This window comes from Drosophila mauritiana, chromosome 3R (genome assembly GCF_004382145.1).
Source record: "Drosophila mauritiana strain mau12 chromosome 3R, ASM438214v1, whole genome shotgun sequence".
NCBI classification, from domain to species: domain Eukaryota; kingdom Metazoa; phylum Arthropoda; class Insecta; order Diptera; family Drosophilidae; genus Drosophila; species Drosophila mauritiana.
Window position 1 is genome coordinate 5,430,358 of NC_046670.1, and position 15,882 is coordinate 5,446,239.

A 15,882-nucleotide genomic window follows, 5' to 3' on the forward strand; every position below is an offset into this window, starting at 1 on the left:
CGCCGATGTTCTTCTCTGTCTGCGTGTCACCCGACTGTCTCGCCCAAATGTCGCTGCACTCGCCCTTTTCGCGTTGCACTGTTGTTGTGCGCGACGCTTGATGTGGCATAAAAAGTGTGATCGATGTAAATCTGGTGGCTCAGCTGCCGCCAGCACTTGCCTTCCCCGTGCAGATCTTCTGATTTTCTATTTATAGGCAAGGACGATGTGTGGGGGTGGCGTACCACAACCCATTGAACCCACCACATTGCGTCCCAGTTCACCACACTCCAGTAGCTCCCTCTCGCTCTAATCTGATTTGTGGGATCAAACAACTGTAAACCCGGGCTTTGGGCACGCTCTTTCTCCGTCCTTTCTCCACCTCCTGCTTTCATTGCAGATTCTCCGGATTGTTCGGCTTCTTGCGGTTGGCTTAAAAATGCGTGCGTGTGGCTTTTTTTTGTGCGTGTGCGTGCTCTTTGGCGCATTGAGCTACTTTACGGATTTGCCTTTGTTATCGATAGGTTCGCTCGTGCAACCCCTAAGATGTTTCGAAAAATAGGGGGTAACTTTAAAAATATTTGAAATCAATTTAAAATGAGAAATCAGCTACTTGGGTAAAAATTAATTTAATTTAATGAGGTGCAATCATTTAGTAATTATAATGACATTACAGTTTTTAGTTTATGCAAATTCATCAATAGTTTTTGTTGATAATCAGAAAATTATTCTGTTCATTGTTTATTCCGATTTTGTTGTTATTACCCTAATTGTTGTTTATTTGTGTTTTTACATTTACCAGACACTTCTAGTCGCTTCACTTTTTATTTTTTGCCTATGGCTTGTATTTGCTTTGTATTTCTATTTCTTACTACGACTTTTGCGCTTTGTTGCTTTTCCTTATTTGTTTATTCAATTCCGCCACTGATACCGGTGTTTTTGTAGTTGTTTGTGCTATTACGTATTGTAAAATTGAAAGCGTCTTCTGTGTTGTTTTTTGTGTGCCCGCTGACTTTTTGATGTCTAATTTATTTCTATTTCTACGCCTATATAGAATGTCCCCAGATTGAAAAACAAATTACCATAAGTGTCGTTTTGTAAGTGTAATGCATTAATTGTAATAGAAATATTGCTGTAACGCCCAAAAGTAAAAGCATCCACATAATTAAGAGATTTCTCCGCAGTAGTTGTGCTCTTCAAACCCGCAAAGTAATCAGTGCTCATCTCCAGAGAGAAAGGAAATAATTGAATTCTTCTCTTTCGCCTACGAGAATGTGCGAGAGTGCGGCTTTGTAGAAATCTTGCGAGAATCTTGAACAGTATCTTTTTTAGTTAAATCTTAGAAAACTGCAAAATTGATTTTATTATAGAGTTCCTAGAAAGCTTGGCAAACAATTGGCTAGTCATAAATATTAAACATTTGACTTGACAAAGATTCTGAGAATCGGGTTTCAAGCATAAACATTTACATGGCTTCTGGGAAGTATAGTTTCTTGTAAATGTGAAATGTTGTGTTTTATCAAATAATGTATGACGCATTAAAAATTGTTTTCTCTGTCGGTAAAAAACTTCTGTGTTTAAATGTAGATACCGAATAAAAATTAAAGTTATTTCTTGAGTTCCCCAAATTATTTAAAAAGTTGGTTTTTAAAATTTGTACTGTTTTTTTTTTAATTATTCTTAATTTGTTATCATACCTTTTAAACACATATATATTTTGTAAAACATTTATTTGTATTTTTTTTCCTCTGGCCTTGCTAGTTTAGCTGCGTCTGTCTGTCTGCCTCGTCCCGTCGCGAATCTAGGTGTTTTTGTTGCTAATCTGGTTATTTACTGTACTTTAGTAGTTGCTCTTGTGTCTCTGGTTCTTGTTGTTTTTGCTCGGAACTGAACTGGAGCTTTGAGAATCGAGATTTCAGCTTCGAGAGGCCGAGACTGAGACTGAGACTGGATGGAAATGGAAACTACTGGCACTGTTTGGGCAGCTATTTCGAAACCGCTCTCGTTTCATTGTTGTTTGTATTATTATTACTCGTTTTGCTGTTGTTATTTGGCAGAAGCAAGGAACAAAGGAGAGGCGAAGAAGTGGCAGAAGAAGGAAAAACAATATTGTGTCTTGTTTATTGCTTTATTTGCGGCGTTTTGCTCTTGATTAGGTTCTTTTGTGCCTCGCACTTTGCTTATGTAGTTCTCCCCATTCTGCTCCAGTGGTTGTTGTTGTCGCTGTCGTTGTTTTTGCCGCTGGCGCTTTCGCTTGCATGTGTTGGTGAGCGTATCTATGTTTGTAGCATTGGCGCACGGGCGGGCATAAGGTAAATGTGAAAACAATTTAAGCGGAACTTAATAGCTAAACAACCATTATAACTCGGCGGCCTTTTGTTGCTGTCTCTTGGCAATTTTTCAGACGCTTGTAAAAACATATTGCGTTCTATTTTGTGCTCAGGAGGCCTGCTGCGTTTTCTCCCCAAGCCCGTTGTAATACAGTTGACCTTCGGTAAAGGGGATAATTACTGGCGAGCAATTACCAGTTATAATCCATCAAAATCGTAGTAGGATAATGCAAGTTCATACTCAAAATGTTTTCGACTTGTTCAAATACAACTGCATTTGGCTAGAAAATGACACTTCTCAATGTTTAGCTGTGCCTCAATCGGCGCATTGGTCTTTGTTGTTTCGGGGCTTCCCTTTGTTTTTCCTCACTTTTGTTTCGCCATGCACTTTTCCCCCGAGCTCAGACAATTGCGTCGTGCAGCGCGCCTTTTTGGCGCCCCACACAGACAAAGGCGCACGCACACACTCGCAGGCATTTCCGTTACGCTGTCGAAATCAAATCAAATTAATTCATTAAGCCAAATAAATGTTTAATAAATCATAACAAGAAAACAAAACAAAACCGAGAACTCTGAGCTGTTAGCTGAGAACTGGCGAGTCGAGGCGCGGAGAAAACTCGAGCGAAAATCAGTCTGGCGCCTATTTTATGAACGGTTCAATAGCAAATGTCAAATTTGACAAGCGGCGAGCAGAAAAAAACCAGCAAGCGAGAAAGGAAACAGATGAGGGGGCGCACGAGCGAGAATCTCAACTGATAACATGCAAGAACGAAAATTAGTGGAAGGGGGGGAAGGCGGTGGAAATCTTTTTCGGACGACGACCATAGCTTGTTATTAATTAGCTTGACTCTGTGACTGGCCCATCAAAGTTGTGATTCAGCTCGAAAGATACAGCGAACAGCCGACAGATGGGAATAGATGAATGGGCTGGCGAACTGGAGGGGGATTCATGGGTTGTATTGTGGTGTTCCCATTACCGAAAAGGGGAATATTTTCATTCAACAAAAATGAGGAACATGTGTGGAGTGAGCGCAGGGCGATAAGGCGTCTGATAAGGTGAGCAAATATAGAACTTATTTACTCGCCGTCAATAGGTAAATACGGCAAAACCTCTCTAATCTGGACGAACATGTCAAAATGTATTTCTTGGATATGTGGATATGTTAGTTAAATCTGACTAGCGCGAATATAATGAATAATTTTGCATCAATCCAAATATATATATGCTGTCGTTGTAGCTGTATATGTGTGCATATTCATTGGGATTGCATTTGAGCTAGTCCACGCTAGCCAAGCTGTACTGTCGGCGGTATTTGTGCCAACTTCGATTTCTGGCGGTCTTCGTGGGGGAAATCGGGGTCCCTGGGTGTGAATGAAATCGAATCCAATAAGTACGCGGACAAATTTACTCTACTCACGCCCGTTATTCCTACGTGCGTGTGTGTGAAATTCATTGATAACTTGAAAATGCCAAATCAAACAACTCACACAGTCGCACGGCTACAAGCACACTGGGAAATATCTTGTGCAATGCATTCCAACAAAATAATTGGGCAATGGGGAGCGGAACGTATCATAAATAATAAAAGTGAGCAAATAAAGCGTTAGCCAACCTATGTACATACGTACAAACAAGTAGGAAGACTAAGTAAGGATCGGGAGGGGAAAATCCCCTGTCGAGATTAGGGAGGAAAGCTTATCAAATCGGAATTTATATGAAATGTTATTTCTGTTATTGCCGCTGACAATTATTGTTGTTTACTCACTTGCATACCACACACGCACACCTCACTCACTCGCTCACTTACTCGCTCACTCACTTACTCACTCACTCACTTACACACACACTCACACGAATCACGGGCGTACGTCCGGGCACTTGAAAATGTCATGGCACACAGAGAGAAAAAAGGCGCGCGCTAAATACTTCATTCACTTGATTCACGCTGCTTGTCGTTGCCGTTGTTGTTGTTGTTGCTGCTGCTGTTTACGCCACTGCATTCATTCACACATGTGCCGCACGAGAGCAGGAGAGCGAGAGGAGAGAGAGAGGGAGAGAGAGAGGCCAAGAGATTGGGTGAGCAAGCAGTGCAAGTACCATGGGATCGACAGTTGTTGCTTTTCGTGCCTTTCATTCAATAAAAACACGGCACATACCACACACACACACACACTCACACAGACCCACAATACGCTTGTATCCCAAACACAGTTGGGGAAAAAGTAATAGTAGTAAAGGTAGTTGAAGTACTGGCTCGTTTAACTAAAGTCTCTAAAAACATTTAAAATAGAGATATTTAAAAATATATATTGTTTATCCCTAAATTAACATCGTAATTTTATACAAGATATTATAACAAGAAAAGGGTTAAACCGGGATATTATTCTTTTGACAGTTGCTGTTGTTAAAACGTATTCCGCTGTGTATTTAACACTTTGATAAACAACAAAACCACAAAAATGTTGTATAAGCCCCAGTGGATTTTAGCTTGCCACAACCGCAAACTCAATAATAAGCATAAAACCAGACTGGAAAGGATCTTATCTGACCGGAACTGGCCGGCTCAAGGTCTTTATGTACCGACTCTCAATCCAGAAGTTTAGATACTATATTTCATAAAATCGTTATTGGAAATGCGATTGCATTTCCCAACGGCTTTGTTAACTCAAGATTATGAAAGGCGAGACACATTTCACACGATTCAATTGAAAGGCAAAACTTGTTTTACGTTTCGATAATTTGAAATGGTTAACCGATCTTAATTAAAGTTAATTACTTACCAGTAATTATAGGTTGTGAATGATATAAAAATAGCATGAATGAGGAAATAAGTGAAACTTGAATTGATTTACAAAATGAGACTGCTAATATTATTTACATATAACAAATCTAATAACAATTTCTTTAACAACAAAAAGTAAGAGTTACAAAAAGTTACTATTCTATTGTACATACAACTGATAACGGTCAAACATGGATTCGTAATTATAATATCATTATGTATATATGAGTTTTTATATAAAAATTTGTTCGGCTAAATCAGTCAAGGCAGAACTAAAATAAATAGCAACAACCGCAACATGTGACAAAGTCCAATGAAATTGTTATGTAAACAAAGAATAGTTGACAGAGATTATTGGGGAACCACATACGGTCTTTAAACATGTTAACTGCCTTAACTAATTGATTGAATTCCAAAGTGTTTTCTTTAATATTAAACACGCCAATTGCAATCATGCAGAAAAACTGAAAATGCTTTACAAATAATAAAGTAGTACCTTAGTTCTTTTGGTTGATCATATAAAAGAAAGTATAGTCTGGATTGATCTTAAAAAAGGGAGCTATTCGAGATGCGTTCATATCATTTTTAGGAATTTTATTTCCCTATTAATTTAATATTATTCCTAAACTTATTCTAATTGGTTGTTAAGTATATATTGAAAACATATTGGTTGTGGAAAAAATGAGTTATAAATAAGTTCTAGTTCTGCTGAAGTACTTGTGGATTTCGAAACGGTGTCTCTCGTACTCGATCAATCACAACAGCTTAACTTGTTTGTTTTGCCCTTTTGCTAGTTGTGGTGGCTTTTCCGAGAATTCTGCGTAAGCTATTAGTGCAAAAAAAACGAGTACCTAGCCAAATAAATGGGCCAACCGGGAAGCTAACATAACAGGAAGTGCCATATAAATTGCTCATTCCGGGTAATACTGCAGCAATATTTGCCGTGTACAAACAGGAACTTGAAAATGTAATGAAAGGGATCGTCTGTAACATTTTATCATGAATGTATCTCTAGCTCTACGTGTTGACTCAGATTGCAAAAATGTGGCAAAAGCAGGCACTTGCAAAGCAAACAGTTCACCTGACTTGCTGGATCGGTGGGGGGATTATATGAGTAAATATATATCAGTCAGCGCAGTCCTTTAGAGATTATGATATGGGGGGCGTTATAAATTATTTCTTCAACTATATCAATGCTGTTCCGAACTTAATTTAGTATATGATGTCCATACTGTAGTATGTAGTAGTATTTTTAGCTAACTTAACCTTGTTATTATTTATTTTCAGGTGTTCTGCGTGGAAGGAATAGATAATAATCTCGCTACAAAGTGTTCAATCAATGAGGTATGCATACAAGTTTACTTAAAGTTATGCTTTTAAAGTAACCAATCGCACTGGCTTGCGGGAAATCTAATTTTAGCCGCTGATTTGTCTGTATGAACTTTGTTCGTACCATTAATTTTAGTGGAACAATTGCACTAGTAATGTCCGCTCTTATCTTGTTATTGTTATTGTGAAATTCAATGCCTGCCGATCGGCTGAATAATAATTCATTGAATAAACACAGACAGCAGGCGGGGGGCACTGGGCACTTGGCACTCGAGAATCGAACTGGGAATGCAACTGTAAAAATAATAACACCGCGTCAAGGATCGCCCCTAATCATCGTCTTTGGTATGATATGATATGAGAATGACGTGTGCACAGTATGAAGTGAGTTCCGATAAAAACAAGCGAATGATGAAAGGGGCAGCCCGGAAAATGTGCAATAAACAATGTATTTTGATTCGAACGTGACGGCTTATTGGATTGTCACAAGGCTGTGTGGTACTTTACCGCTCTGGCCATGTGATTGATGACCAAAGTCTGTTTGCTGGGCTCTATCTGCTAGTGAAAGTCACGAGATTTCGTGCCGGGGTAATGGGGGTCTTTTCTGGGATTTAGAGTGCCACCCCGATGGTCGTGTGAAATGAGCACCTTTGAGTAAATCTGCATATTAAGTATATTTACAACACTATAGTAATCGTTAGTTACAAAGAACGACTGCAGTTCTCGTTACTCATTACTAGTTGATTGCTTAATAATTTAACGTGATGGAAGTTTGTATCAATGGCAGCCCGAAAGCAGTCAGCCATCATAGTCCTCTGTGCTATCGTTATCTTTATCGCTGGCCATCTCCTATTGGCCGTTTCTGACTTGGCTCACGCACCAAGATCGGTATTTTTGGTCTTAATCAGCTGACGTGGTTGTTTTCGTCGGGACTTGTGACTTTTAGATTTCCGATTCGGCACCCCTTTCCAATAGTTTTTATCGGCACGGTCTGCAAGCCAACTGTTTTGTTCGTTTTAAATGAAAACAAAAGGGATTCAACTACTTCCATTTGTTTTTTGATAATACATTTTGAAATAAATTCATATTTTTCGCCTGAATTTCCGATTATACATAAATTGTTAATCGGCGCGAGTTTTAAAAATGTACACATATGATTTGATTAGCAATTACCCGTATTTTCGGGGCGATAAAAGTCAGTCATCGCCAAAGCGTGTACGTCATGATCGTGGAATTTCCGTCTCGGTTCCGTCTTGGTTTCCCCAAACCGAACCAACCCAAGCCATCGACCAGCCAGCCAGTGGTGTGCTTGGAATGCGGAATGCCCCGAAATATAAAAGCCGTTTACTGCGTGTGCTCACTTATCGGGGCTTATTTCTTGTAGGGCGCACTGGCATTTCATTATTATTTTAACATTTTCGCAGGTGTCTCTTGTAATGGTTTCTTTTGGATCGGCTTCCTCCAATTCGATTGGGTACGTCGACGGGTTTTTGGGGCTAGGCCTCGAATCGTTAGTGTCGATACTGCTGTATGCTTCGTTACGTTTTATGCTCGCTTTTCGAAGCGGATCTCCCCGTTTTCTCGTTGCGTTTCTATTTCTTGGTATTTCGGCTTTCCTACATTTTTTCTGTGTTAATTAAAATTTTATTGGAATTTTTTTTCTTTTTTTTTTTTTGGTTGTTTTGTTTGTTTTCGAATTTTTTACGAGTTTATGAATGAACGTGCAAACAAACAAACCGCGCGAGACATTTACCAGAGTTTCGAGGGCTTTGAGACTGGGGTGTGAGACTGGGTTTTTGGTCGGCCTGTTGGAACGAGTGTCGTTGAAATGCGCTCAATCAGCAGCAGAAGCATAAATATCAACCGCAGCGAAGGCATTCACTACATAAAAAAAAAAAACACCGAAATCGAGAGGGAAAATCCATCGGTGGCAAGCCGAGCAAGTCAATTGAAATCGAAGTCGTAAATAATTAAAATTAGTTGATTACAGTATTGGCCGTGTTTTTATGATCGCAATCAATAGGAACTCGTTTTTATGATTATGACGATTTAAAGTCACAGCATAAGAATGTTTGTTTTTTAATTTTTCGTAAAATGTTTCCATGCTTCTCGTTTGCATCTGTAACTTTATTGAATATTACTAGTTCGTTTTTAATTATTTATGAGTTATTTTGAATGGAAAAGGCGGAAGTGTCTGTAAACAGATCATTTTCAAACAATATTGGATTCGAATACACTCCATTTTGCTGTTCTACCTACCTACCCCCCTTCTGGTAATTATATATCTGGGTGTAATTCATTTCCATAATTAGAAGTGTTTTATAGCTTCATAGCATAGCAACCCTGCCCGCATGTTTCCACCCTCCGTTTTCCGACTCCTGTAAAGTCGATCTAAAAACTTTCCGATTAAAACCCTCGGAAAGCAGACACCGCCTGGTACAACTCTATATAGCCCGAAGAATAGGCCACTTTTGTTCGCTTTACGACCTGAGTTCATTTGAAGTTAGCGGCCATTATTCCGGGACAATTGTTTGTCGTAAAAAGTCGGTAGATTGGGGAAATGCATACCAAGCCCAAAACCTCGATTCCCCATAATAGGCTGGCGATGGTCGGCAGCTTGTACCATATATGAAAATTATGAAGTCAGTCAAACGAAATACCCCAGAATGAGATTGGAAAATCCCAGCTTGTTAGCGAAAACAAACAAGCCGCAGTGATTACAGAATGACAATTATATTTTTGCATATATGGAGCTCCAGTGAATACATGATGTTCCTCAAATGATTAATAATTTGGTTAACTTTAGATACTTATGTATGCACGGTGGAATTGGAAGCCTGGTTCAAATAGATTAAACACCGAAATGGAATAGGTAGGATGATATTACGTATCTGATATTGTACTATGAGCTCAATTTCGCATATTGACACTTAATATGCTTACCAAAAAACTACATTACTGATGAAATAACTAATAATTATTTCATCACAGCGGGCAAGACTGGCGACACCCACAATTGAATGTTTTAATTGGGCTTAGCTCCGTTCCACACATCTGGGGGCTGGGCAGGCGGCCCTATCTATATGGATAATTGTGCCCCCCGTTAGTAGTCGCATTTAAATGTCATATTTGTTATTTGCAAAAGCTAGTAGCGTAGCTCTCTTTCGCACCCAGTCAGAGGCTGTCCCTTTTTGGCACTATGCCGTGAAGGGGGGGACAAAGTTATTTATCTCGCGTGAGGCGGTGTCACGTTGCTTATCTGGAACTCGCACCTCGAACACAACGATACGATACTCGCCACAACACACTATTCGCACTGAAATGCGACCATATCAAGCAAAACAACAGCGCAGGCCCACACCAGCGGGCTGTGCGATTGTAGGAAGACAACAACTGGGAAATAAAACTATTTAGGTGCTCGAGCTCGAAAGCTTCAGTCACCTTTGCTGGTGCTAAAACGATCGTTGGCCAGCGTATTGGTGGATCCCAACTCTGGGCATGAGTTGGCATATCTGGAGATTAGGGGGCGCCACATGTGACCGGTATGGTAAGTCACGGTGATGCACAGGTTCGATCTCGACGTCACAGAAATTTCCAGAACATAAACTTTTTCTTGCGACAAAACTTCTTCTTAGAGACTATTATGAAATGGTAAAGTTAGGAAATTACATTTAAAATTTCCTTGCTATTCGTATCGATCCAAATTGCCAAAGTATCTATTAGCATTTATCTCAACATTTAAATGCTCGCTTAAAAAGCCTTTCGAAAATATTCAATAAAATATGCAAAAGCGCTGGGGAATGGAAACAAGTGGATGCTGTGACAAACCGACGAGATTGAGATATTATGAATGGGAGGCGGCGGCGGCACCTGATGATGACGGTGATCACCAGCGGCCAATCGATATTAAGTTGGAATTTCGGTCGGACAAATCAGGTTTTGGATCGTTTATATCTCCCAGTTAGTCTGGCCTGATCTCCGCTTATCATAATGCTGCAATAATTTGATTGTTTTCCACTTTTTCGGTTGCTTTGAAACTCGGAAAACAAAAAAAAAACTTGACCAAAAGTCGTTGGATTTGGAGCATAAGACATATTTCAATAAGCTAGTTTTTTTTTTGTTCTGGTCTCCTTCAGATTCTTCTTCTTGTTTGTTGTCTTCTGGAGGCTGTTGTTTTTGTTTTTGTTTGTTATTCTTCGGATTGTTGTCGTTGCTTCTTAACTGGTCTGGCAACTTCGGCCCGGATTGGAATGTTGTTGGCTTTTGGCTTCGGCCGCTCAGTCTCTCTGTTTCTCCGATCTCCGGTCTCCGATTCTCCTCTTTACATTCTTCTGTCTTCACTGGCCTTTTTTCTGCCCGTTATTGCGTCAATGCCGGAGTTAATGTTGTTATTGTTATGATTATTATTGTGGTTATTGCTACGCTACTTCGGAGTGTCTGTGTTTTTCTGCCAGTGAGTCAGATTAAGGGGTTTACATAAAGGCAGTGCAGAGGTACATAGCGATGCATTTCGCCAATTTCTTTCTTGGAAATTCTTGCTTTTATTGTTTTCTCTATTCAGATCAGCATTTTACGCTCTCCGCTCATTAACAAGTAGTAAATTCCTCTTGGAGTATATCTTTTTACGACATTCTTAAGGCTCTTAAAGCCAGAGCGAAATGTTGTAAGCAGTTTCAGTGCATCCACTTCAAGTGTTCGCGTCTCTCAAGCAGTGCAAGCTCCTAAGCAGTTTTGTGGAGATTTCGGCATGCAGTTCTACCAAATGTATGGTCATCCATGGTTTTCTGATTAAGTTTATAGATTAGATGTTAGATGAAGTACATGTTTACTTCATCCAACCATTTATGCTAAATTCTTTAGATCCGTTTTGCAAAACTGGACTAACACACTCCCATCTGAATAGAGTTCGTTGTCAAGTAGTCTTGCCATTCGCACTTGAAATGCGAAACAAAGGCGTCAACAACAATGAATAGTAAAAAACAGGCACAAATGACGGTTAGGCGTGCCAAATGCACCTTTACACTTTTTACGAGGCGCGTGCACGGTGGCGCCCGAGGCGCGTTAAACGAAATTAAACAATAAAACGCTCGCCAGCGTCCGGAGCGGAGCGTTTGCTGTTAATTTCCATGTGTGTAAACGAGTGCTGATAAGCCGAGCCAGCCGAGCCAGTTTAGCTTTGGCCTGGCCCTTTCCTTTCCCCTTATCGCGTCATCATCAGCCGCCGTGTTTCCACTTCAGCTTGGCATCTTTAGTTCAAGACCTAACCGTTTTTGAAGTGGCTAAAGTGTTGGGGGTTTAGGCGGTTCTACTAAGTTGACTTAGTCATCTTAAGTGTATCATACGTATTATTCAAACTAAGTATGACAATTCTTATATTTACACGTAGTGTTAAGTGTTATTTCTTCATCATAAAACTGCCGTTTGTTTGTGTCGGAATTTTTTGGAATTTTTGCAACTCTTTTATCTGTTATGTTTGTATGGCCCATCATCTGGGCCTCCGATCTATGGGCAATGTTGTGTTGTCCGGAAATGTTGCTCACCGGAATTTTCATCTTTTAGTTAGTTAGTTGAGGGTTGAATTGAACGATAAAAAAAGCAGTCGGCGGGATCTGGGTCACGCGAACACACATGCACCTGGCGAAAGTTTGAGAGCCACAGTTTGGGAGTCACCGTGGCTGCTGTGCTGGGAGCGAGAAAGATACATAGCTCGTCTTTATTAAGTTGTAGTAACTTTTTTCGCTCGAGTCTCTTAACTTTATTTGTATGCTATAATCATAACATTTAAAATATTTTAGCTGAACATGTATTTTATGTATTTATAGCGCGACATTTGCTGGTCGTTTGTATTATATTTTACTGCGCAATAAAAGCAACAATAAGAACAAAAACAAATCAAGCATAATAAACAAGCAGCATTAGTTGAGAGCACACAAATGTGTGCGTGAGAGAGCGCAATCGGAGAGAGGGCGATTTGTTAAATTTTGGCTGATTTTTTTCTTTGTTTTTTTTTTTTCGGGCGACAAGCTAGAAAAATTTGCAAAACAAGAACAAATTGCGTGTGCGGTTTTTTTTATTCGTTTGCCAGTGTTTGTGTTGTACATCTACTACGTTTTCAACTACGCAGCTGAAATTCGCACAACAACAACACGCTCTCTTGCCGCTCCCTCTCTCTCTCTCTACCACTTACTCTTTCTTGCATTTCCCCTTTTCTTTTCCTTTGCCACGCAGCCGCATTTTCCTTGCCCCAAGTTACGCCCCAAAATAAGTGGGGCAAAAGCGGAAAGAAGCGGAGATAGTAAATACAAGTCTTTTTGCACAGGTCACCCGTTTGAAAAGGCGTAGGTTTTGATGAATTACAGCGTAGTAAAAATCGCACACACTTGCAATTACTATTTACTACGCTTACAACGCGACTGCGCTGCCAACGTCAAACGACGAATGTCGCGCGTCATTCAAAAATTGAAAAAAGAACACTCGACACTCGAAAAAATGAACGTCAATGCTAAGCTGAAGAATCGAATCGCTCTCCATATGCTTGCCATTCTTATTTGTTCTGCTCTTTTGTCTGTCGCATAAAATTATTTTTTTTTTTTTTGCTCTGGCTGTTTTTGTTGCTTAGCAAGCTGGGCTCTTTGCGCGGCGAGTGCGAGCGAGATGGGTAGAGTGGATCGTTGGTTCTCAGCTGTTTAGGAAATTAGTTGTTGTTTTTGTTGCTTACATGTTGTATTTTTAAAAATTTTAATTTACCCAACTCCAAAATATTTGAAATTGGATTTGAATTTATAATTTTATTTCGTAATTAATAGATTTATATTAAAATTAAAAATATTAAACATTAAAATAATTGCTAATGAGAAAGGAGTTTCAATAACATAATAGTTTCTGCATTAATAAATAATCTACTTAATTTCCTCTTTCATATAGACATAAATATGTAATAAAATAACAAATAAATTGATTACCTGAACTCCAATTTTCGACTTGATGTCTTAGAACTGAGTTTTTCCGTGCAGGCCGTGCAGTAGAACTTTCCGCGAAAAGCTGGATGTGCAATAGGTCAAGTCGTGTCCAATTTCCGAATACTCCATCTCGTTTCCGTGCTACGTAAACTGAATAGTGTATAGTATATGGACTAGGTGCAATAATTAGGGATTTGAAATGACGAGCGTAAAGCGTTAAAATGAAAATCGCTTTGTGCGAGAGAGACGGCGGCAGATGGCAGGTAGTTCGACACGTGTGCCGAGCACTTGGCGCCCTTTTTCGCATGGAATTACGTAGGTTGCTGTTCTTCCGTATTGTTTTTCAGCTTGAGAACTGAAAACTAATTTGCACATTCTGCTTTCTCGTTACAGTTGCAACGGCGGAACAAATAGAAGAAAAATTGCATTCCAACTGAAGTGAAATATTTGTTGCGCTTTTCCGCTGCAACAGAGTGTGAGAGCGGGACGAAAGATGATTACCTAGCGGGGGTGAGGGAGACCCAAGAAACGAAAGTAAAACTCGTGGAAAGCTGAAAATTTGAGGAAACAATTTCATAACACGAATAGAAACACCGCAATATGTTCAATATGCCACGGGGAGTGACAAAAAGTAAATCCAAGCGTGGGAAAATTAAGATGGAAAACGATATGGCAGCAGCAACAACAACCACAACAACAACAGCCTGCACGCTTGGACACATTTGTGTTTTGTGCCGGCAAGAAATGTTGCTGGATACATGTTGCTGCCGGCAAGCAGTAGAAGCAGTTGACAGCCCCGCAAGCAGTGAAGAAGCGTATAGCAGTATCAACAGCAGCTGTCAAGCAAGCAGTGAAATCAGTGCGGAGGAGGTCTGGTTTCTCAGTCATGATGATATCGTACTGTGCCGCAGACCAAAATTTGATGAAGTGGAGACGACGGGTAAAAAGAGGGACGTTAAATGCAGTGGACATCAGTGCAGCAATGAATGCGACGATGGCAGCACGAAAAACAATCGACACCAGCGCGAAAAGTTCAATATCTTTAGCAACTGTCACAATATTTTGCGAACATTGCAATCGCTGCTGCTGCTCATGTTCAATTGCGGCATTTTCAACAAGCGACGCAGGCGGCAGCATCAGCAGCAGCATCATCCTCATCAGCATCATCCGCAGCATCATCGTCAGCAGCATCATCAGCGGCAGCAAGCCCATGTTAGTTACACAAAATTCCTATTGCTGCTACAAACACTGGCAGCAGCAACCACAAGACTGAGTTTAAGCCCTAAAAACTACAACCAACAACAACTACAGCATAATCAACAGCTGCCACGTGCCACACCGCAACAAAAGCAACAAGAGAAAGATAGGCATACGTGCTTTCACTACAAGCACAATTACTATTACACGCCTGGCATTAGCCTTCTGCTCTTTATCCTACTGGCCAACACATTGGCCATCCAAGCGGTCGTGTTGCCAGCACATCAACAGCACCTGCTGCACAATGATATAGCCGATGGACTGGATAAAACGGCGCTTTCGGTGTCGGGGCCGCAATCGCGGTGGCCAAGGAGCGAATCAAACCCCACAATGCGACTGTCACAAAATGTAAAACGTATGTATTACCTATAAACTACCTTGCAAGTTTAAGGATACATTAATATCTTTTCTATTAACCTTATAGCTTGCAAATCCATGGACATCAGGAACATGGTATCGCACTTCAATCAGCTGGAGAACTGCACGGTCATCGAGGGCTTCCTGCTGATCGACTTGATAAACGACGCCAGCCCCCTGAACAGAAGCTTTCCAAAACTGACCGAGGTCACCGATTATATCATAATCTACCGTGTGACTGGACTGCACTCGCTGTCAAAGATTTTTCCCAATCTGAGCGTCATTAGGGGAAACAAGCTGTTCGACGGATATGCCTTGGTCGTCTACTCGAATTTCGACCTCATGGATTTGGGACTTCACAAGCTGCGATCCATAACCAGAGGCGGTGTGCGGATTGAGAAGAATCATAAGCTGTGCTATGATAGGACCATCGATTGGCTGGAAATTCTGGCGGAAAACGAAACCCAGCTGGTGGTGCTGACGGAGAACGGCAAGGAGAAGGAGTGCAGGCTTTCCAAGTGCCCGGGGGAGATCAGAATTGAGGAGGGGCACGATTCCACGGCCATCGAGGGAGAGCTTAACGCCAGTTGTCAGCTGCACAATAATAGGCGCCTGTGCTGGAACAGCAAACTCTGCCAGACAAGTGAGTTGGCCCGTGTGAAGTTATACCGTTTTCTTATTAACATTTTTCGCGTTTGTTTCTCCAGAATGCCCTGAAAAGTGCAGAAACAACTGCATCGATGAGCACACCTGTTGCAGCCAGGACTGTTTGGGTGGATGCGTGATCGATAAGCATGGAAATGAGAGCTGCATATCCTGTCGAAATGTGTCTTTCAACAACATCTGTATGGACTCCTGTCCGAAAGGCTATTTTCAGGTAAAAACTGA

The 15,882-nt window shown here is 40.6% G+C and overlaps 1 protein-coding gene across 1 annotated transcript in view; it reads left to right on the plus strand.

Annotated features, from left to right (window-relative positions):
* LOC117145898 (insulin-like receptor) overlaps positions 1–15,882 on the plus strand; it is a 45,152-nt gene that overhangs the window by 22,530 nt on the left and 6,740 nt on the right. The window contains exons 3-6 of the mRNA XM_033311749.1: positions 6,380–6,436; positions 13,774–14,992; positions 15,062–15,637; positions 15,702–15,871. Coding sequence (XP_033167640.1) covers positions 13,981–14,992; positions 15,062–15,637; positions 15,702–15,871 — 1,758 coding nt within the window. The 5' untranslated portion in view covers positions 6,380–6,436; positions 13,774–13,980. The remainder of the gene's footprint in view (positions 1–6,379; positions 6,437–13,773; positions 14,993–15,061; positions 15,638–15,701; positions 15,872–15,882) is intronic.